At 37.5% G+C, this 24,999-nt stretch overlaps 1 protein-coding gene across 1 annotated transcript in view; it reads right to left on the bottom strand.

Moving 5' to 3' along the window:
- Positions 1-24,999, bottom strand: part of GPC5 (glypican 5) — a 623,308-nt gene that overhangs the window by 505,224 nt on the left and 93,085 nt on the right. The window contains exons 4-5 of the mRNA XM_013127928.2: positions 7,522-7,655; positions 2,786-2,911 (exon numbers count right to left, since the gene is read on the bottom strand). Of these exons, the coding sequence (XP_012983382.2) occupies positions 2,786-2,911; positions 7,522-7,655 (260 nt within the window). The remainder of the gene's footprint in view (positions 1-2,785; positions 2,912-7,521; positions 7,656-24,999) is intronic.

Raw genomic sequence — 24,999 nt, 5'->3', positions numbered from 1 at the left:
AATGTTTTCTATGTGTCCTAGCCATTATGGAAGCAGATAGCAGATACTTTCCTTCCACTTAGTAACAGCCTATTTACACTTTACATTTTCTCTTAACAGTTTTTCTTTTCAAGATTTAACAAATCTAATTTGTTGACTCCTTTTTTTTTTTTGCACCCTGAGTTTCCTAGATGCTTGATTGATCTCATAATACTTCTGGGAATACTCTATGAGTATTCCAGTTTTCCTGAAAATGCTAAAATTGGGCACAGGCTATTCACCAAGATAATTTTGAATTGTTCATCCTGGTTTTTGCATGTTACTAGTCCCTTCTAATCTGGTTTGCTGCACAGTGGTCAGGCTCACTGACTCCAGTCCTCATCCCCAAGGGCTGACATTTTCATTTCCCTTCACAATATCCCCAAACACAATCACTTCTGATGCTGCTCATCTCATTAGATCTCTCTACTAGTTAACTCATTGATCCATTTCAAATGTCATTTCCCAGCAAGTCTGTGGGGCAGATCAGGAGCCTTCCTTGCTCAAACACAACCTCCTTGCTTCTGAATTTGCAGAATTTGTTTATTTGAGTATGCTTCTGTAGCTGAGTTTTACATCACATAGCCATAAGAAATCTCCATGCACTGTATGCCCAATGTGTGTATTCATCTCCCACATGCTTGTGTCACACATGCCTTACTTTCATAGCAGGCACATAGATGCTCCTAAGCACAAAAAGAAAAATGTGTCCATATTTCCCTAGATTAACAGTTCTGTAATAATAATGATACTAAAAAAAAAAAAAATCCCTGATCCCAGGAAAGGTTTTTTTTTCCCCTTTCAGTTATGAAAGAACAAATATAAACAAAATTGAACAAGGAACATTTTGACTGAGTAACAAGGCAAAATGAGAGGGAAAAAGAGGACGTGTGAGCATATTCATATTGCTACTGGAGCAAGAGAACATGCACCACAACATTTTTAGCGTACAAGTAGAGGTATTGAGCTGTAGGAACTAATCTGCAAATCTCAGATACAGTTGACAACCTAGAAGAAATCAGTCTGTCCTGTTCTTCTGGTTTTAATCAGCACTCTGTGCTTCTAAATATTACCTATATTTCAGCTCTTTCAGGAAGCTAACACAAGGACATACTGAGACAAAATACAAAAACTATAAACATCAATATGCATATGAAACCAATTTTAGCAAGGAAATTTATAAGTTAAAAAAGTGGTCTTTCTTATCAGATACAGTGCTTTTGTCACCAATTATTCCTTTAGGTTGATCCAAAAATAAATAAAGTACATTAATTGAATACTTTATTACTTTTAAAAATACACTATGGTCTAGAATTTAGTTGGATGTTTCATTTCTGTGTAAGGACATTAAAGTCTGATCAATCAAAACCAAACAGTATAGTATTATAATAGTAAGTATTATATAGTAAGTAAGACAGTAACAGTATAATAACATAATAACTAAAATAGTATCATACAGAAATAGTACCTTAAAAAATCTGGAATTACAAGATGCTTATTTCAAATTGTTACTGAAACATTTGGTATGAGTAGTATAATTCATCTGGAGAATGGCAGCAAAACAAAAGCCAGAAGGTAAAACTGCATTTAAATCTCAGATATAGATATCTCAAGAATTAACATGTCACCTTGAGAAGATTGTTGAAAATTTAGGACAGAGTTTCCCAATGAGGCAATCAAAGAGTCAACTACTCATTGGGCCTTGGTACTGCCAAAGCATTGGTCTATCCAAGAAGATAAAAGCAGACCTGTAGCTGTTCACTGAGAGTATCCATTAAGTTTCCTTAGGTATCGCTAATCGATAAATTATAGCTCCTACATAACCTTTTTAGAGATACCTAAAGATACAGATTGTCACTGTTCCTTCTACTTAGTACCAGCTATCTCCTACTTCATTAACTCACCTTACAACCTTTAGCCATCTTCTTTAATATAACCTTTGATACAACCTACTAATAAATGCTGTATTAACAGCATGATCTTTATAAAAACATAACTGCAGTGAACTTTTTCACATTTTGGTCTCTGTGATCACAAGGTCTTCCTGCTCAGAGAAATACTTGTTTTGGTGATGAGAGCAAGAAAGCAAAAACATAGAGACCAGTTCTCTGAAAATCTTCCTGACATCCTTAAATGTTAGTGTTTTGTAAGCTGTGAAATATATTGATTCCAGAAATACACATCCAGGAGCATAGCAGTCGATTATTATCTCTTCTTTGCCACTGCTGCTGAATGTTGTCTTCCAAGCTGCTGCATACATAAAAGAATGCATGTGTTTCACCTTTAAGATGTTTTGTTTTTTAACTTTTAGCTCTCTTTTGGGAAACCATATATATTAAGAGGTTGCTTCATTCTTTAGGGTAGAGAAAGTTTTAAGCGAATAGCTTTTGCCTGTTATTACACAATCTGTATCAAAAGGAACATTTTATATAGATCAAGCTCAAACAAAAATCCATGCTCGTTTTCTCCAACTGTATTTTGTAAATGTCAATCCAAGCTTCTTTTATAGTATATGTATAACTGCTGTAAATTTGACAGAGGAATATCTGAAAAACAGTAGATTTTTTTATTGTTGTTGAAACAGTGATTTTTTTTTACTGTTTAAAGGTGAAGCTTAAGAGAAGGAAATCCATGCCAATTTGTTTTCCGAACTATCCTTGACACCTCGATATCTAGGGAAACAATGCACTTGACTCGACTTAGAAGCTACTCCAGAGAAACAAACACGAAATACAAAAGAAAAGACAAAAGTGAGTCAGAAAGGTACCTTCTTACAACATCTTCTCCATTCCAACACGGGAGTCCATCGGCAGCTGCCAACTCATTGCTGCAGAGCTGATCAGCCAGGCCACCGTAAAAGGCTCTGTAGAGCCGGAGCTGCCTGATAAATTCCCTGCACAGGGAAACACAGGAAATAATTGACAGTCAATAACGTTAAGCTGTTGTGCATTTCTACAGAAGGTAAAGAATGTGCCTATTTTACTACTCTCCATTGGTTCCAATGATTTTTTTTTTTCTTACATCAATTTGTCAATTTCCTGTTAGATTAATTGGATTCTCTCAGATCACTTCAGCAGCTTTACAAAGTTGATACTCTCACAGGTGAAAATGAAAAAAAACCCAACTTCACTCATGCTCTGGAATTATTTCCCACCAACCTGAAATTTTCTTGCATAGCTGTGATGCAGTTTGCAGTGCTACATTTGTGCAAATATAGCAAAAATGTTCTAAAAAAAAAAACCAAAAAAACAGTGTAGCAATCTAAAATAATAATAATTAAATTGAATAAATAATCAATTTTTCATTAATGTCACCAACTAGTCCCCTACACAGCATTACAAATACTATAAAGAGTATTTGTTAGAGTGATGGAGCAAGAAAAGATTTAGGTAAGATGGGTTTAAGATGTAGGTGTTAAATATTTAGTGGATATTTGAATAACTGTCTGAAAAATTACATCAGTTTCATCATGTGCTGTTGGTAGGTTATAAATTACATATTGCTATTTTAAATAATTGTCAAGATGCCCAGAGCTAATGATAAGTATTTGTACTTAATACAAATTAATGACTTTTTAGTTAGTATGTTTTTAACTGGATTGTGATATTTATGTTTATAAAATGTCTGTTTATGCATTGAAACACTCTTCCTGGGAGACTCATTCCTACTGTTAATAATTAAAATATTTATTCATTCTGGTTTAGAACATCACACTATACTGAGTTATCTATGACCTGCAGGCACAAAGAAAGGCAAAAGCAAATGCTGTACTCACTGCTCTGTAACGCACCAAGCATTACTCTGTGTTAACTTCTTTTATGGTGTCTGCCACAATGAAAAAATGCCAGAAATAATCTATACATTTCCCTGTATTTAGTCAACACAGGCCTAAAATGGTATAAGGAATGAAATTATTAACTACTGTTTACTCCAAATTAAAACAGACAAAACATGAGGGATTATATATGAGTGCTTATATACAGTCTGTCATTTAAAAAGCCACAAATTTTCTCTTGTAATTGTAGGGCAAATATTTTACACAAACCAAAGTGATTTAGCTTTACTATGCATATTAAATGTGATACAAGTACTGCACTAAGTCTAAAACTGCAGTTTGGAAAATCTCAGGTAGGGTCAAATTTGACTATGCATCATATAATTGCCTATGCGCAATATAAAATATGCATGTATGATTCATCCACACTCTCCCAGACATGAATAGTCATATCTTGTGTCTCTCCATCCCCAAAATTGCATCCACTGTGTATAGCATTTTTGCAATTTTCCTCCATTTTCCATTGAATGGGATTGATTTTGATGTTATCTATGCTTTGGGTTTACATTCTGGCTGAAAACTAGTGTTTAGAGAGTCCTCTCATAGTAAATAGTTGGAATTTCTTCTTCTGTACATCCATGTGCAACACGGAAACTGAAATAAATAGAGCTGCCATAATATCTTGTGACAAACTGCATTCTAATGGAAAGGTCATTCAGTTTATTAGTAAATACATCCTGAGGCAAAGCTAAAGTTAATACAGAAGCAATAACTGATTTCATCCCCCGTTGATGTCTGACCAAAGTAGTTAGAAGGGCAGATGGTATGAATGTCAATTTTCACATCATCATCTTCTAGACCAGATAGCATGTAATTATAGGCAGCTGAGCACAAATGTGCAATTACAGTCAGTGCAAGCTGGAAGCTGCAGATATTTCTTATCGGTTTATTTGGAAATGTTAATTTTTTTACAATTTTATTCTCTGTACTAAAAGATGTATGCAATGTTAAATTCTGGAGGAAAAGCATTATATACTTTTATGTTTGTTACTATGGAAGTTCCTCCTTAGGTTTTTTGAAATTCATCTGACAATTTTTGGTGTCAAAAGCACAGAGAAATTTCCTTTCCTTCTTGTACCACACAGCACTAGAAAATACCAGCTTAGGTGTGACGGTAAAAAAAATTCAGGAGAAGTTCAGACAGAGGCAGTCTGACATGTTCTTTAAAATGCAAACTTTCATCCAGGGATGTATCTGGAAATATTAGAAAATCGGGGAACTCACACATTTAACGTAATTTCCATTCATTTCCCCTCAGATAACTGTCATTGATCAAGTCTACATGGTTTGGGAGAACCCTGTTCTTTTCTGCTAAAGCTTGTGAAAGTTGCTGAGCACAACCTGCTGCCACAAGTATATGGAAGGTAAATAAAGTGGAGTTACAGCACTTCCTTAAAAGTAGGCTGCAAACATTTGCTGTAGTCACTCTTCCATGTGAGGAATTGTTACAGTTGCCATGGGAATACAAAATGAAATATAAAGCAATTGTGACTAATAGGGAAGGAGGTGATCCTGGAGGCAGCAAATGAAGATGGTATAAACTGTGAAGTTGTTAAACTGAAACCTGTGTCAGTTGATCTCAAACTTTCTCCCCTCTCCCCCTTTTTGGTGTAGCTCCTGCTGCATGCCATAAAGTGATTCCAGCATCTCAGGAACGTGAAAATCATGGCAAAATAATATTGCATTGTGCTGCTTACTGCCCTTCATGACTCTTCAGGTCTTCTTAGCAATATAGAATCATAGAATAGTTAGGGTTGGAAAGGACCTCAAGATCATCAAGTTCCAACCCCATTGTCATGGGCAGGGACACCTCACACTAAAGCATGCCACCCAAGGCTCTGTCCAACCTGGCCTTGAACACTACCAGGGATGGAGCATTCACAACCTACCTGGGCAGCCCATTCCAGGGCCTCACCACCCTCACAGTAAAGAATTTCTTCCTTATATCCGATCTAAACCTCCCCTGTTTAAGTTTTAATTTAGTTGCCCCTAGTCCTATCACCACAGTCCCTAATGAAGAGTCCATCCCCAGCATCCTTAGAGGCCTCCTTCAAATACTGGAAGGCTGCTATGAGGTCTCCAAGCAGCCTTCTCTTCTCCAGGCTGAACAGCCCCAGCTTTCTCAGCCTATCCTCATATGGGAGGTGCTCCAGTCCCCTGATCAACCTCGTGGCCCTCCTCTGGACTTGTTCTAACAGTTCCATGTCCTTTTTATGTTGAGGACACCAGAACTTCACACATATCTCTGAGGTCAACTCAGACAACCCTTATTTTGAAACATGGAACAGTCCTGGATGAAGTGAGATTTTAGAATATGGTTACACATTTGCAGAATGCTAGCAATCATCAAATATCAAGAACTTTCTTAGCTATGTAACACAGAGAAAATGTGCCTGTATAACGCGTATTGCCTGATGAACTTCTGTGCTGGCTAAAGCAAACTTCTGGTTTGCATCTCTTTCCATTTCACAATGCTCTACGAAGCCTATGGGTTTGGGCTTTGTTTTTATTTTTCTCTCCACTATTAGGAACTCGAAGGACCTTGCACTAACAAGAATGGTCTTCCTTTGAAGCTCAGAGGCTTTTTTTTTTTTCCCCAGACATCAGGAGTGAGTGATTACGCAATTCTCTCACTTCAATTTCCTTCCACACTGCAAAGTGAAATAAGAGGAAAAAGAGGACAAAGAAAACCTCCTTGTGTTTTAGCAAACACTGACAGAAATGCAATTTCTGATTTCAGTTTTGCACCTTGTTGACATAATAGGGCATTTAGTCTCACCTGTAATATTATGCTTACTCCTTACAGTGCTATTACTATTACAGTCATTAAAGACTTGTTTAATTTGTCTAAAGATAGACTGGCTTTTGAGATGCCCTCAGCTATCCAGGATATCTGCAGAAAGCTGGAATATGCAATACAATTTATAAGCCACCTTCTTGGCAGTGCAATATCAGCTGGGTATCCTCAAGTGGCACTGGGTGGCACTGGATGCTTGTAGTTGTGTGGGCAGCTGCATTGAATCCTTCTCTAGATACAGTATAGCAGCAGCTTAAACACTTAAATGCAGTCTGGCAGATTTTACTCTCTAATGCTGAGCCAGGTATAAATAAAATCTCCAAGTCTTTGCAGTCATCTCAATTCACCATATAGTGACAAAAGTCTGAGAAAAAAAATTCAGATGGACTTGCTTGAACAAGGATTTCAAGTTTTAGCCCCAAACACTTGTCCCATTTTTTTGTAGTAGAAGGGTATGTAAAAACATTATTTTTTTTGTGACTGATCAGTTTGTAGTCTTCCGATGAAAGTCACAATCATTTTTTGACAGCTTTGATCATGCTTGCCAATGTGCAAGTTAAATGTAATTTGAAAATGTATACATCAATATAAAGCTAACGTTCATATTCTGCGAATGTTATCCACTCTTATAAATGCTTCAAGCCACACCAAATGACTCGTCATATGTCCTTTATTTCAGAAAACAAAATCTAGTCATAAAATTACTCTTTCTAAAATGTAATGGCATATTATGTTGCTGAAAATCTTCATTCTTTGCAATCTTTATTTATTCTCTAGTAATGCATGCCATGGCATTCAATATAATCTATTCTGTTGTAAAATTAATGGCTTACTTTATTCTTTCTTTCTGGCTGTAAAACTAATGTCTTACTTTCTTCTGCTGGAGAGGGTTTCTTCGCTGTCTCTTGAGAACATCTTCAACCCTTGATTATATCTATTTTGATCTAAGGAGCAACCTGGAGATTGCGTAGGCTTCCTTACAGGAGGACCACATACCTTGTTCACCTAAAAGGAAAAAAAGGCACAAAGAGAAGAACATGTTAACAAAAAATATTACATATTGATTCAGTTTAAGTCCATTTAAATAAGAAATAAAGTTTTGTGGTCATTAAGCTAAGAAAAGTTTCACTATCACATTTCTCAACACCATATTCAGTAAACTTACAATTAGTCGCTTATTGTAGAAAAATAACCAAACAAAATCACTTCTTTTGAAGGAATACTAGGTGTACAATCAAGTCACCACATATATTTTGATTCTGCTTTTTTTCTTGCTGTAAAGAAAGTGTATTGCTATGCAGATAGTAACAGTAACCTCAGATAACACAATGTGTTCTGAAGTGGCAAATTTCCATTTTCTCTGTAATACACCCCAATCACATTTTTAATATGCACTGAACTTTGTGATTTCTTTCAGGGTTGATGAATTATTATGGCATGCTCAGCACAGTTTCCCAGAGCATATAGTGAACAGTTAGCATGGTGCAAACTTGCATTACAATGTTGCAAGATGTAAATTTAATGATCCAAGATGTAAGTTTAATGATTCGACCATAGGTGTTGAAAATATCAAGGCATTTTATACATCTGGCTTTCTGATTTAGATGTCAACAGGCACAAGTTCACATGAACCCCCGTTTTCTTAGTAAAATGTGATACTGAGTATTTTGTACAACGGAAGTTATCAATTCATCTTCGTGGCTCATTATTTTCCCTAGTCACTGAATAAAAATAATTAGGGCTATACGTATTTATTAAATAAGAGATACTTCATGCTGGGGATCACATCTGATAAAATACTAAGCCGACTAAACTATATATATTTTGTGTTAGCTAGCACACATGCACTACTGAAAACTAATACTATATGTGATTTATGAAAACTTGGGTTTCAATAGGAAGTCAACTTTTCTTTTTTAAAAGAGGGAGAGATCACTGCTGAATCTACACAGTTTCCATTTTTTGAAGTAGAAACACATTCAAAATGAGAAAGAGGAATGGGTGCATACGGTGTACAACAAAGATTATTGTTTCCTGTTGCACGGTACACCCCCGAATGTAAGAATAGAGGAAGAAAATAAATCTCATTCTTCAATTTGCGATCACACATGTTAAAGAGCAAAAAGCAAGTCTTAAGAACCATGTTTCCAACTAAGAATGCAGTAGTACTTGCTAAGAAATACATTTAAAATTTTAAATAAAATTAACATGTCTAATTTGATGAGCTTCCTTGCTGTTATGCATGGTATAAGTGATGATAATTGAAGACTCAATGAATGTACTTGCTTAGGCCAGTCAAAAGAAGAAAGAGTCATCATTATTACTACATATGAATAAGCATTCGACTTATGAATTTCAAGTGAGGGTAAAGTCCAAAGTCAATACTCCTTTTTGTCTGCAATTCGCATATCTTAATTTAGGCACACAAGCTATGATTTGAATCACCTTCAAATGAGGTGCATGAATTTACCTGCAAGATAATTGTCCCTGGACAAATAACTAGCATCCGTTAAAGGACATACTTGGATGCACTTTAGTATCCACCTCACCGTTTCTCATCAGAGGCAGTGCCTATGTTACTATACTTGTTCTTGCCCTCAAATTCAGTTTCAAAGCTCCATCACACTTCCCACCATTTCCCCATTAACTCTTCTTCAGAGCACATGCTCTCCATCAACTTAGCTGGAATTCCATCCCCTCTTCACCCATAAGTCTCTACACTCTTTCTAGGCTTGATTCATCCTCATGGGTGGAGGAGTATTCTCCTCCAGTGCTGCACTTCCCCAGTTTCTGAAGCAGTCTATTCCATCAGCCACTCTACCTCAATACAATGCACATACAACAGAAACAGAAAAATGCTTTTGTCCTTGTATTTGTCTCACTTTGCTCATATCCTCTTATGGTTTGGGTTGCCTCAGTTCCAGGCTTGCCATATGCTCTTCAACAACTCTTTATCTTACCAACAATAAAAACAAGGGTTTAAAACACAGCAAGAGCCAGATCCAGATGTTTGGGAAGGAGGCTCTGTCTCATGACAGGCATGGGTTAGATGTGTAGGTTGTTGTCGGTCTTAGGTGCCTTACATGTCTGAGAGGCACCTTATCTGTTCAAGCACTCTCAGAGACTGACTGCAGGATGGGAGCCTGCGAGGAGAGGAGAAACATGGTGGAAATGATTCACTGGGTAATACAGACCCAAAGCAGATCAGTAATAGTCCTTTGGGTCAAAAAAATGGGCTTCAGTTATAGTAAACTGAAAGAAAAACCACATTTGCATTCACCTACACTAGGAAGGCAGGAGAATCCATGGCCATCTATATTTCTTGAATTTACAATAATATCTCATTATAGTTTATTCTGTCTAAATTAACAAAGAAAATATTTTTTGCAGTCATAGTGGCTTGGGATATGGATGATATTTGTTTTATATCTATTAAACAGTTGCTTCAAAACACTGTCTAATGACCATTATCTCTGTTTAACCTCTTTGAGTGGTCTCAAGAAATGCATTGAAACAAATTGGAACAGCTACAAGTTGGGCAGAGAAGAGACTCAGAGCAGCCCTGCAGAGAAAGACCTGGGGGTGTTGGTCGATGAGAACATGAACATGAGCTGGTTTCAGTGTGCACGCACAGCCCAGAAAGCCAACCATACCCTGCACTGTATCAAAAGGAGCGGGACAAGCAGGTCAAGGGAGGTGATCCTGCCCCTCTACTCTGCACCTGTGAGACCCCACTTGGAGTATTGTGTGCAGTTCTGGTGTCCTCAACATAAAAAGGACATGGTACTGTTAGAACAAGTCCAGAGGATGGCCACAAGGATGATCAGGGGACTGGAGCACCTCCTGTATGAAGACAGGCTGAGAAAGTGGGGGTGTTCAGCCTGGAGAAGAGAAGGCTCCATGGAGACCTCATAGCAGCCTTCCAGTGTCTGAAGGGAGCCTATAGGGATGTGGGAGAGGGACTCTTCATTAGGGACTGTAGTGACAGGACAAGGGGTAACGGGTTCAAACTTAAAGATGGGGAAAGTTTAAAACTTATAAACTTTTAAAGTTTAAAACTTTTAAAAATGGGTTCAACCTTAAAAAAGGAGAAGTTTCAGTTAAATATAAGCTGGAAGTTCTTTAATGTGAGAGTGCTGAGGCACTGGAATGGGTTGCTCAAGGAAGTTGTGAATGCTCCATGTCTGGTAGTGTTCAAGGCCAGGTTGGACAGAGCCTTGGCTTAGTACAAGGTGTCCCTGCCCATGGCAGGGAGTTGGAAATAGATGATTAAGGTCCTTTCCAACCCTAACTATTCTACGATTCTATGATTGTGCAACACGAAGAAATCTGCATTCACTGATATATTTAAAAATAAACCTTGGTTTCAAATTTAAAATCTTCCTTAAAAATTAATCTTGGTTAAACTTTATCATATAAACACCATAAAAAATATTGTCACTATCTGAAATGTCTTTTTAAGAAATATCTTGGGTTTTTATCCAAAAGCCATTTTTTGAAAATTCCAAAACCAGCATTAGTTAAATGATAAAAAGTGTTTCTACAGTACCATGTATGGCTCTATCATTCCCACAAAGAAGTACATGACAGTAATCATACTGCCGTGAACTCAGTTCTGTTAACGACACCACAGCCTCATGGCTGAAAGTTAGCTCACCAGTCTTTAACAAAGTCATTTACTTCTTCAGACATAGTTTCTGCAGGATGAGCTACTTCAGCATGTGCAATGACGATGTCATTATCTCTGTTAACTTTTTCATATCTCTGACATTTAAACCCCTGTGACCACTAACTGACAGACTGGCTTTGTGTGGTGTTGGCTGTTCATTTTGTGTTTGGTACATCACCCAGTTGAACCCAATCTGTCTTTTTTTAACTGTTCACTAGTAGCTGTCAGATGTTTAAACCCTTGACTGTATATGCATGCCAAATGTACTCCTGCCTCCCTCACTGGCCCAGTCTTCATTGCAACCTGGTTTCTTCAGTAAATTTGTGCACATGGAAAGGTCTTAGGCTCTCGTCTTGCCTTCAGGTGCCTGTTCTGTCTGTGAAACAAACAATTTAAAACCAAAATGTCAGTATCTCATTTAACAATACCAGGCTGATAATAGCCTAGAAAATAAACAAATATACGTTCTATAACAACGTCTGAGGTTGGTTGTTTTGGTTTGGTTTTGGGGTTTTTGATTGTTTGGTTTGGTTTAGTTTCATTTGGGTTGGAGGTTTTTTTAATGTATTCTTTCCATCTCCAGGAATGAGTACAGCTTGTGAGTGTAATGTGTTTTACTTGTATTTCCCATGGTTTCCGAAGGGCTACAACTACATCCATTATCTACATTGTTTTTTAATTTTTAGTCTTTTGGCTGCAAAATTAACCTTCCAAATAAAATTCATTCAGCACTATTACAGTCAGTCTTGAGAGACACAAACTGGAATAACAACTTTGATAGAAGCGGGATGCTCTCACTACACTAATGAGCTAACAAATTACCATTTTTGCAGAAATATATGATCAGAATATATTCTTTCTGTCTTCACCGAAAGGGTATTCCCATCAAATATTTCCACAATTTTTCTTGGCTTTGAACATGAAATCCTAAAAGAGTGTATAAAACTATTGTCAAACGGGACTGCAAATACCTTGAGAAAAATGAGACTGAAAAATCACCAGAAATATTACTCATGATAAAATTACAGATCACACTGAATTTCAGGAAGACGACTGCTATAAAATTTTAAAAGACAGATAAGCCTCAGCAAATTACTAGGGGGTTTTCTGTTTTATTGTTTGGTTGGGTTTTTGGTTGCTTTTTTTTTCTTTTTGGTCAAATGTTTTTAAATACTGCACAATATTTAAGTGCACAAAAAGAAACCTCAGAAAATGATAAAACTCTTGATTTTTACATTTCAGAAAAACCTATTGTTATTATACTCAGCATGCTGTTATTACGCACAATTTGTATGCCACAGTATGATGACTGGGTTAATTAAAAGCTCTTGTAATAACCATGCAGTTAAATTGCAATTAGTGCCACACATGAACTTCATCGCAGTTTGATTTTGCTGGGTGCAATTCTGTAGAATATCTAGTTATGGTTACTTACAGTTTGCAAAACTGGAGCATCATTAACCTTTGCATTTACACAGGACTGGGCAATGTGAGCATCATATTGGTAACAGTGGGATACTGCCCTCTAAGTTCACATGTGCAATACAAGAAACTAGTCACATTCTTTGGGTTTGGGGTTGTTTTTTGTTTTTTTTTTTTGGCTGTAGAAATGGCTCTTTCTGATCCCAGCATTTCTACTGAAATGATTTTACATCAAATGATGCCAGCAAACTGAATGCACAGTCCTCTGGCACACTTTGAACTAGATATGCCATGTATCGGTAATTAGCTACACTATAATCTTTTAAATGCTGCCACTGTGCCAGAAATAAGCCTCAGGAATCCTGAGACTCTCTGCTCCACTTTCAGTCATGAGCTGTTGTGGAATACACTGAGATGATGAGCATCTTCTAGTCTTGCAGAGTGTCCGTAGTCTGTTCACTAGTTCTTACTGCTGTACATACAGTAACAGAAAGAAAACACTTCTCTGGATATAAAACATCTTGGGCTTAGACTTAGCTTTATCTGGGAACCAGAATCAGGACCCTGAAAATTGTCATTTCTTTATGTTTAACAGTTTCCATGTTTGCTTTTTGGTATATTTAGAAAGCACTCTATGTTTTTGATACCTATGTATCCAGTAAATGGGGTATGGGTCACGGATTAACTAAATAGACAAAATTTCTCAGACCTGTAAGTCATTAGTGTGGCAATAGTCCACACACACATTTAAAACTGCTTTTATTTAATATATGTTTTAGATAGTGATTAGCCTGGTGGCTTTGCATTCTAGCTATAAGGTCACAATTTGCCACAACCCTTTACAGTTAAATCCCCTCAAACACTTATGAGCAAATGGACAGCTGAAGTCAAATAACTGTGCAACACAGCCAGAGTAAGATGTGAGAGACAGACAGGTGGAAAATACTTTTTAAAAAAAAAAAAAAGTGGTTAAATTAATTTAGTTTTCTTTCTAGGGATATATAAGTGAATACCCTCTTCAAGAGGTGATGAGTCACAAGCATTTCCATCAACAGATTAATAATCAAACTACTCCGAACATTAATCTAGAAAAACAATGCATTAAATATTTATGAAGACCTCTTGATTCAGATTTAACCTTGCAAGTGGTTTGTAAAACTTTCAGACAAATGGCTGTGTGTTAGAAGAGAAAAAGAAGACCAACACAGGCACCTTTTTCTTGCACCTCTTTCCACCAATCTTTGCAAGCAGCAGAGGAGAGGATGGCTATTCCCTGACAAGGCGACACAGGGGTTTGGCACTTGCTGATTATCTAAGCAGGTGAAAGTGAAGAGTTCTTTAAGTAAGAATAGCTTATCCTTTTAACTTGCAATAACCTCAGCTGAGCTTCTGCTGCAGGAGTAAATACTTCCCACGCTAAGAACTTGTTTCACTGGTTTGTCCTCTCCTACTTGCGCCACAAGAGGGAGCACCAGCACTTCAGTATTTCCAAGCACTTTAGCAGCCTCTTACCGTTTGCTGCCTGTTAACAGTCGCTTATTTAGTAGCAAACTTCCGTTGCAAAGAAAAACGTGTTGTGGTACGCGAGAGCGTGCACACGTGCATGGAAGATTAAAGTATTCCCTAGTCAGGCAAAATGCAAGTTCTTCAAAGTAAGGAAAGCCAGCACCTAGTACAACAGGCCAGTTTTCCTTCAGAACAGGAAAAAGACATTAGTGAGATTATTTTAGGAAAGAGCGTGGTGGAGTACCGCTGGTGTTTACAACACAGGGAACTCATGCAGGAATTCTCTATTCATTCCTCTGTTTTCTTTACAAATGTCGTTTTCAAGTGTGACTCATCTCGTTTTCTCCACTGTAGCCTCAGGACTCTAGGTAACATCTGAGGCATCCAGAACACTAAGCAAGGAGTGGAGTTACAACAGCAATCAAGTGTCATACATAGGTTTACTCCATTTACAGAACTTGCAACAGTCAAAGACAAGCTCAAAGGGACAAATATTGTGAACAATAGCCTAGGGAATTAAAGTTGTTACTTAGAATAATGCTTGCACAAATTATTACAAGTTTTGTAATTGCCTGCAAGACAAAACTTAAATGGACTCGCCAAATAATGCTAATTTCGAAGCAATTTTATTCAAAACTGTAATTAAAAGCTCAGGTGATAAATTAAAAAGTGCACTTATACTTTTTCAAGTGAGATAGAGTTATAAGTGGTTTCAAGAAGTTACAAATCCAATACAAAGCAACCTTGTTAAATGTAGATTGCCCCACACCCGATCAGGTGCTACTGAGCAAAGACAAATGCAAACCACAGATACACAAAAAACTGACCCACCAGTAAGGCAGTGGTAGCCTCGTCAGAAAAACACAAGAAAATTGTATGCTACCAAAAAAAAGGAAAATAATTTTCAGTGATATATAAACAAAAATATGACTTGCAGATACTGAACTAATTATTCCACTGTGTTTGGCGCTAATACACCAGTGTCACTGCTGCACATCTTTTGGGGGAAATCTACAGTCAAGACAAAGGACCAAGAAAGTGACAAAAATGCTAGCAGTTTACAAACTTTGGTGGTTTTTTAATAGTGATTTTTTTTTTTACTACAGTTTTGTAAAAGACTGCTGTTCAAGCTGTTGGATTCTGGGAGCCACAGTCCACAACTTTAATGTGACAGGGACTCCTATCCTTCTACCACTCCATCCTACCAAAACCAGTGCTCCGGCCCAAGTTCTCCTATCTTGTCAGGTTTTAATTATCTCTGATTTCCTTTATAATTTTGCATATTCTGATAGTATAATAAAATCTAATAGCTCATTAAATATGAGTTAATACATTTTTAATTTGTGTCTTCTGCTCTTTAATTACTAAAATCTTAAACGGTTTTAATCCTGCTGCTCCTTTCATGAGGGACTAACACACAGCAAGTCTGGCAGTAAAAATAGCTTCTCCTTCTGAATGGGGGTGGGAGGGAAGGAAATGATTTTTTTCTTTAATGGCTTAATGTCAGGGGAAATCCTAATGTTCTCAGCCAAGTTACCCTGCAGCCAGAATACTGCACTGCCAGTTCAAACTCTTCAAAGGCAGTTCAACAAAAACTGCTTCTTGTGAGAGGCTGCCAGCTCTCCCAATCCCAAGTCTGCTTCAGTGGATGCCAAGGTGTTTCATTTATGTTCAGTGAAAACACTCTGTGGTTCTCCTCTGAAAAGCAATTATATAAAACCGGCAGTAGCCCTTTCCAAAGATCAGCTACCTCTGTGTAGTTAGACTGATTTATCTGTGTTCTCTAGTGGTTAAAATGCACTTTATTGCTCCTTACTTCTGTGTGCCCTGCAAGTACAGCTTTGATCTACAGGGCTAACATTATGCCTTCTTGTCTGATACAGGCAGAACTGTTTATTATACATCTATCCAGGGTCACTGGTGTAAACCAGAAAAACTTCAGTAGGAATGTGACTGTCACTGAAAGCAGAAATGGGGCTCTGTAACCTTTATCAGGCATGCTATTCACTTAAAACAACGTTACAACTTACAATACATAAAGAATTTGTGGAAGCAAAACAAGTTGTCTATGTCAGCATATCTGCACAACTTGTTTATACCTGTGGCAGGGTGCAATTCATGGTCCTAAATTGTGATAAGGAGAGCAGTTTTGTGAGATCGCAACAAAAGTATGTAAGTCAATAAAATCATGCACACTTACGGTACCAGTCATAATGTATTATTTCATTTAGCATAAGATATCAACAACTCTTCAGATAAGTGGAAAGTCACCTTTTCACAGTAATAATCAAAAAACATCTAAACAAAAAAAAAAATAGGAAAAGAAACCCTTTATCTAGTTAGGCTAGGTGATTCCCCCCCCATTCCAAACAACATTTTACAAGATTAGTGGGTTTGCTTCCTGTATCTTCAGCATTTCAGTGTCTCCTCACCCTCTTACCTGAACCTGGCCAAACCAGTTTTCTTTGAAGATCTTTTGTGATGTACAAGATGCTCATATGTGTTCATACCATTTCAGGGACGTGCTCATGCGGTATCCATACGTGTCCATACCATTCCAGGGAACAAAATAGTCTGAAAAACTCATCTGCTTCAAAAATCTCAGGATTTGTCCTCACAAAGTTTTTCTCTTCCAACACAAAGGGCTTATAGTGATTTAGGGGACAACTGAGACACCCAAAGTCTGCTCAGCTCAGTAGCTCTCTGTGAACAGTTAATTATGTTTCACAATGAAAAAGGAAGAGCAGAGAAAAAGAAAGCACATATATAGCCTACATAAAGGCTTCTCAGCTGACTTCTTCCTTTACACTTGTTCATACCTTTTACTTGTTTTTGGAGGAGTGAAAAGCCTCCTTTTTTCTCTTTCTGCAAGAACCGGACTGCAGCATTTTTTGTCTCTTGGAGCATCTTCCTTACCTTCAGTTCAGCTCTCCAGTGGACACATTCAGAGAAGCCTGCCATGGTGCCAAAGTGAAGTTAGACATCTAGTGTGTCACCTAAAACTAAAATATGATGGCAGCCCACACTGCTTACTCCACATTTTTCAGACCTTCGAATCCCTATGCAGTCAGTGGAAGAGGATGGCCACTGTGGATCTGCGCATTTTGCCCAAATTTTGGTTAACCTTCTGTTAAAAACAAACAAAAAAGGGGTATATATTAAAGTCCAACGCTTTCCTAACAAAACAGATCTCAATCTTCAGAAGGAAGTGCAGCAAACCGAAAGATTTAACAAAAAATTCAAGTAATTTCAAATTGTGAAGTGGATTTGCTCTAAACACACTAAAGAGGAGTACATAATGCCTGCCATGGTATGTTCCTGTATTTCTTTACTTGGCAGTATGCATCAAACATACCGTATGCAAACCTGCACTATTCAGCATTGCTTGCCAAAGCACTGTCTTGGTAAGTGGTGTGGGTTGACCTTGGGTGAATGCCAGCCCCCCACCCAGCCACTCTCTCACTCCCCCTCCTCAACAGGACAGGGGGAGAAGATAAAATGAAAAGGGCTGTGGGCTGAGTAGAGACAAGGTGATCGCTCACCAATTACTGTCATGGGCAAAACAGCCTCAACTTGGTGAAGATGAATTAAATGTTTTGCCAATTAAAAATAGAGTAGGTTGGCAAGAAACAAAGATAAAATAAAAACTACCTTCCCCTTAGCCCCTCCCCTTTATCCTAACTCAACTTCACTCCTTCCTGTGAAGGAGTTCCCAACTCCTCTGCCTCCCCTCGGCCCCCCAAGTGCTGCAGAGGGGACAGAGAACTGAAGGAGCTGCAGGGGAGGAACCTGGAACATTTGAAAAAAGCACTTTTCAGGAAAGTGTGAGACATGAACCTGACACTGGATTTGAACCTCTTATCACCAAAGGTGAGAAACATATCCTCTCGCATTTCCAAAAATTAAAGGGAAATTGACCAAAAGAAAAAGCATTGGAATTTTTGTATCTATCTCAAAACAGGCACCAAAGGCTATGCCACCATGGACACAAATGCTAAGAAGCTAAGGAATGTAGCAAGTGACTTATTTAGAAAGACATGGTTTTATGGCTTCATGTTCTGATATTTTTTAATAAGTTCTTGACAGAACTGAGTGCTTCAGTGTTTTGCCACACATGTCCCAGTGTATCATAAACCAAAATAAAGACAGAAACAGAATAGTAGCAAGTGTATGTCCAGCAATGTGTCTCAGTTTTATTTTATTTAATTTGCACTTGAGAAGTAATACCCTGATAAAACATAGAACCATAGAATAGTTAGGGCTGGAAAGGACCTTAAGATCATCTAGTTCCAACCTCCCTGCCATGGGCAGGGACACCTCACACTAAACCATATCACCCGAGGTTCTGCCAAACCTGGCCTTGAGCACCGCCAGGGATGGAGCATTCACAACTTCCTTGGCAACCCATTCTGGTGTCTCACCACCCTTACAGTAAAGAACTTCCTCCTAATAGCAGATTATACCCTAACATACATTTATCCAAAATGTGCGCATAGCTATGGATGTATTATTGCCACTGCTAATAGTCTATGCATGATTTGAAGCCTTTTTTCTGCACATTAGAAACAAGTAGATCAATTGCACTGGAAAAGGACACCTGTTTTGAGCAGAATTCTGCAACACAGAGCTTAAAGAGGTATTCCAACATGTAAGAGGTATTCTGGAATGTGATTACCATTATTTTTATGTCAAATGTAGCAGAGAACTTATTATTTGGAAAACACCTATTTTAGTTACAAAATCTGTACAACAGCATGGGCAGTATATGGTGTGTGGCATAGTGGACAAGACTACAGATATAAGGCTAACACTTCATGCCATAGTAGGCAAGCTACTGAAATAAATAACAGGGATGGATCAAACCAGAAAATATGGGAAGAGCTGTCAAACCTCTAGTTATGTTTGGGTAGGAAGAAAGCCTACTGACAAGCCATAAACACCTGGGGTTTTTTTTATTTTTGCCTTGTTTTCAAAGTTCTTAATTCTCTTTTCTGATGAATGAAGCCCAGTTTACCCTCAGAAGAGAACCTTCTGATAGAAGCAAGGAGCTTTTCCACTTTGAAACAATGGGGAAGTGAAATATAACACTTGAGGGATATGATTTAGATGGAGGTCATGGCTGCAGAACACTTATTCATGTACATGCTACATTAAAAAAAGAGTGATGTATACAAGCACCCCAGTTTTTCCCACCTACAGCTGGATGCATGTCTGTGAATGAAGAGAAATGGAAGGTGATGGTGTTGAACTGCATATTAGGTTTGCTGTCAAACCTTTCTTTAGAACACAATAATATTAGAATACAGTCATGTATCAGATGACTTTAAATCCAATTATTGTTTAGCAGTTTCCACAAATCAGTTTATATTGATCTTGTGAAGCAATTTAAATTCATCAATTTATCAAGTAATTTAAATTCAGCAAAATAATTACAGCAGAGACATATGCTGAAATCCTCAATCTTACTCCAAAGTCTGCTTTGCTGAAAACTCCGGTTTTTTTGTTTTGTTTTTTTTTTTTCTAAAACATTAAAGAACTATACGGTATGTTTTTCACATGTCATTTACAAACTGGTAATGGGAATACATACTTCCTTAAAGTTAAAGAAGTACAAGGCTGAGTTCAGTAGGTAGTTTGGTGGTAGGAACAATATAATTAATTTTCCCACAATATCAAATCTGTGTAGTCTCTAAACCAAGACTCATTTCCCTGTATAGTTTAACATCAATACCTCAGCTTCTCTTGAGAACAAAAGTAGTTACTGTTGACAGACAGCCTTGTGATCAGCTCCTTTGAGAGCCTCCGGTCTCTCCCTGTTGGTCTCAATTTCTGTACTTTTCTGGGGAATTTCATCCAGACTTTGAGACTGTATAAGCAACAACTCATTCACTTTTGCTTTGGCCAAAGATCTGTGAAATAGACAACGTGTCTTGTCTTGTGCAGACACATTCACACCATCGTTGTGAATACCTTGCATGGCTATGTTCATCATCCGCAAGATGAAGCCAGTGCCTACATCCTGTGCTGAAAGAGCAAGTGATTCTTGAGCTTTGTGTTGGCTCTCTTACGAGAGGAGTTTGTCTGACCCTCCAAGGTATTTGCAGAAATCAGAATGAAGGAGCAGAAGCATGTACAGAAACACAAAATAAGAGGGAAATATGGGATTTGAACACAGTAAATTTGGGATTTGAACACGCAAAATTGTCCCTGACCTCAAGGTGGTTTGTATCTGCTTCAGATTGGAGAACTCCCTCAGAATGACACAGTCTGCATGCCTCTACATTGGTAAATGCTGGGGAAAGCTATCTGCACAGCAGCAGATCACTCACAGACAAATGAAGTCAGCTATTTGGAAAAGCCAGCTAGATATTTGTCTAAATTTACCTATTTCTATCAGATAAAGTATACCTAGAATGTTTGCAACAGAGAAGTGTACTGTGCAGTTTAAATATAAACAATATGGATAACAAACCGAAGCACTCATAAATTACAGAATGCTGTTTATTCTGCTTAATTTGTAAAACAGTAAGTGATTAGGTTATTCTGTAACAATTGCTAGTTTTACTCTAGTATATACAATAAATCAGGCTGTGAAAATATATTTCCACATAATTACTTTTTCTTATATGTAGAGCTTTTGTTTCTTTTTAACCAGGGTTTTGATTTTCAGTCTATGCCAGGTCATAAAAACATACAGACTAGACCAGACCAGACTATCATTTCAGTTGGAAGGACCTACAACGATCATCTAGTCCAATTGCTTGATCAATTCAGTGCTGACCAAAAGTGAAAGCATGTTATTAAGGGCACTATCCAAATGCCTCTTAAACACTGACAGGCTTGGGGCATCAACCACCTTGCTAGGAAGCCTGTTTGATCCACACTGGCCAGAACACAGTGAAAGCATAGTGCTTACATACAAAAATATGTAGAAGACTTCTACCAAACCTATAGCACAAATTATTCACTTTCCAAATTAGGGGATGCCAGAATTTGTCTGTGTGATTTTATTTTTTTTTTTGAGGTGTTTCTTATTCCCACATTTTAATATGTATATATAGCATCGTCACACACTTCCTTTTCCTTCAGATCCCCAAATCATCAGTGCCTAGAATACATAACAAAAGAAATCAATATTTCTTTTCATCTTTTATTCAGTATTAATCCCAAACACCACTGATCTTTTGGGAATCAAGAACAATAGTTTAATGTAAAGTCTGGAGAAAAGATTTAATTATAAAGACTTGTGACTGTTTTCTTTCTTTTCTCTCCCTTTTCCTTCAGCTCCTGCCTCAGACCCATAACACCTCCTCTCAGGTCCTCTGTTCCACTCCAAGGGACATATCAGCTGCTGTGTTACCCAAAGAGTGACTGCACAAGTCTCCACACCAAAACAAAGCCATGGCTAAGAGAGACTCTCTCTTCAAGACAGCTCCCTCAACCAGTTTGACTTTCAGCTGCCAAATCAATGTGAACACAGGGAAACGGGTTGAAACACACAGCTGAGAATGGTGCCACAGCAGAACCTGGACAACCCAGGGTGAGACAGGCTTACTGTGCTCTTGAATCACACTGTGAGTGACACAGGAACTTGGCTTTCCATGCATGGGGCTGTGCCAGTAACCTATGCATAAAGGGAACAGAAACACGCTCTTAAGGCTGGGGTAGTAGTTTCCGTTCACATACACACAAAAATTTCAGTCTTGCTAAAATCTCTCTTTGTCCTTCTGTCCTAACATTGACAATGGCTAGGACAACAGAATGGAGGAAACACAAACCAATTTATTACAACTTGTAAATAAGTTTCCATAGTTTTTTTCTTTGGTTTTCCTTATAAAAGGCTTAAAGGTGTTACAAAGTTCTTGTGCATCCATTAGCCTGTACTGTTGCCCTCACTGAGGAACTCCCTGGCTACAAATAAGCTCAGAGACCAGCACAGAGCAATCCAGCCTGAGCACAGAGAAACGTAGGATGAGTACAAGATCCTTTGTAGGAGTAAGTATTTTCACCTGTTATCCAAAGCTTAAGAACTACATATCATCTTTTTCAAATTATTTTAATAATTAATACTGTTCCCATTTCCTATGATGCAGCTCTCTTAATCCTCTATGACATTATAGTTGCATGCACATCCACCGCAGAAGTCTGCTAAAAAAATCCTGTTCTAACTCCTATCAGCCAAAAGCACACAGTTCACTATGCACTGAGCATGAGCAGTACAGAAATGGACATATACAGACTTCAGGAACACAGAACAGACTGTCATTAAATATATGTGTATGTGTATGCATGTGTGAATGTACATAAATATGTGAATAGTTGCACAACCCACACACCTCCACTAGATTCTGCAGAACAGCATAGAATAATGTCCAGGTATAGAGACGATGAACAGATGCTGCACTTTTTTTCCATCAGTGGAGCTGTGGGAGGCAGGAATTAGAGGTGTGAATTCAAAACAGGAAGAACAAAGGGAAAGACAAATTCCAGCTGGAGACATCATGGCACTGCTCTGCTGACCCAAGCAGAAAAGGGAACAAGTTGTAAATTACTGGAAAAAAAGGTTTAGTAAAGAGAAGCTATGCTATATAGGCAATAGGAGTCTTTCCACACCACACAGAGCTTAAAATGTGAATATACATAAGATTTAAATATAGAAACCCATGCAACATGTTAGAAAAAAATAATTTACATATAGTTAGTTACAAAAAACCGTACACGTGATTAGATAAAGATCCGTACAAATACATGTATCACTAGGCAGGATACTCTGTTGATTGTCATACTAACATTTGCATATTTATATATCATACTTCCAAATATTTAAAGATTTTTTTTCTCTGCAGTTTTAAAAGTGAATTTCATTACAGCAAGCACTTTCATGAGTTCTAAAGAAGCAGAGACTGCTGCGTGCTTAAATGAGCCATTATTTGCTAGCTCATAATCATCTTTTCTATGTCTGCTAGAATCACTGATGCATTAATTGCTTATCAAAATTTGAAACAGTTCATGAGTCACTCTGAAGATAAAATAAATAAATATTAATGAGTTAATTTCAACAGAATTCATGTCCTCTGCCACTTAAAGCTGAAAGACTCCGTTTATTACACGTCAGAATTAGGTCTCGATACCTAATGTATGGGCAAATATACTCAAAGTCATACTCAGAAAATCAGAACTGAATAGATCACCATGTTTCAAGGGATCAATGCATCATAGTCTTATTTAACCAAATTATAGATCAAAGATGGAAAGGCTTGGTCAATTGTAACATAGAGATTAAGTGAAAGATGTCTAAATGCACAGTTCTCACACAGACTGAGTGAAAAATGAAGCATTTTGTTTTTCAAGTTTGAAAGTGATTCTATATGAGAAGATCTTAACAAGAAAACACTTGATCTTCAAACAAACACATTGACACAAAATATCACTGCATAAGAAAATCTGGTATTCCTTGCATCACATGAAAGAGGGGAGAGGGAAGGAATAGAGTTTTCAAGAATACCAAAATAAAGCATAAAACCTTTCATTTTGAAAACATGAGTCTGCTGAGACTTCTAAGTCTGGGCCAATGCCAGTTCACTGCTGAAAACCCAAGCTTAAAACTTTTCAAGCTACATGATCCAAAATGAAACAAGAAACAGAAGTCTTTCCCTTGAGCCTTTACTTTCCCATTCTAGTTTTTCCCTAAAAATCGTAGGTAAAGAGATCACCCAAAAATCTGAGGAGGAATGGGGATTATCTCTAAAAGGCAACTGAAGCCTTGAAACATACTAGGAATTAGACAGACATCAGTAAGCCACTTCTGAGCCAAACTGTTAAAACTTTTTTTTAAAAAGTCACAGTTTTTCTCAAGGAAGTTAATCAGCGGAAGATTCTGGATAACGTAGCTGGCTGGTATAAAGCAGATAAAATGGGAAATTCATAGAACTGTGCAATTTCCCTGTTACTCACTGAGTACAAGCAGGATGAGGAGCCCATTTTAAGAGACTGTGGGTCTGAAGTGAAGAATCTTCTATTTGTTACATTAAGTCGTTTATTGTCAGATGTTTGTATCAGCTGTTTAGCAGAAGATACTGCTTCAACTCCAGCTAGTCACATAAAGAGGCAGTAGAAGTATTACTGCCCCACAGTGCCACAGCACCGTGACACGGAAACACCCTGTTTAGACTTGTGTGTACTGTAAAACTAAAGGTGTCTACCCAGACCAAGATCTCCAATCCAGCATTAAACACAGAATATGTCACTGTCAGTGAAGCCTGTATGTAAGGGTACAGAGAAAAATACAATTACAAAATGTATTTTAGTTCAATATAACACAGGAAGAATTTAAACTTTACTACTTACATAACATTCTTAAATTTTCAGATACACTGGCTTTCTTTATTATGTGTAACTAAATTATGTGTATTTTCCCTAACCATATCTTACAAGTTCTTCACTTCATGCATTCACAGCTAACACAGCTCTCACACAACTTGCTTTTTCTTTTAAGCACATTTAAGGAAGGATTTAGTTCATGTTAAAAATGAACTGTGAAACTTTCTTCGAAACCTACAAAATTATGCAAATAATAAGTGCAAAGTCATAGGTTCTTTAAGAGAGGCCACTGATCTATAAAAGAAGCATTGTTGAAATATATATCATTATGTGCATATAAGATAACAGTGATTAAACAATTTTCTTATGTTCATGAAAACATTTTTTGTACTCTTAAAAATTATTCTCATATGTCATAGGATGTCACAGAAA

The sequence above is a fragment of the Melopsittacus undulatus genome, chromosome 2, assembly GCF_012275295.1.
Source record: "Melopsittacus undulatus isolate bMelUnd1 chromosome 2, bMelUnd1.mat.Z, whole genome shotgun sequence".
Taxonomy (NCBI): domain Eukaryota; kingdom Metazoa; phylum Chordata; class Aves; order Psittaciformes; family Psittaculidae; genus Melopsittacus; species Melopsittacus undulatus.
This window is presented reverse-complemented; position numbering and strand designations above follow the sequence as displayed.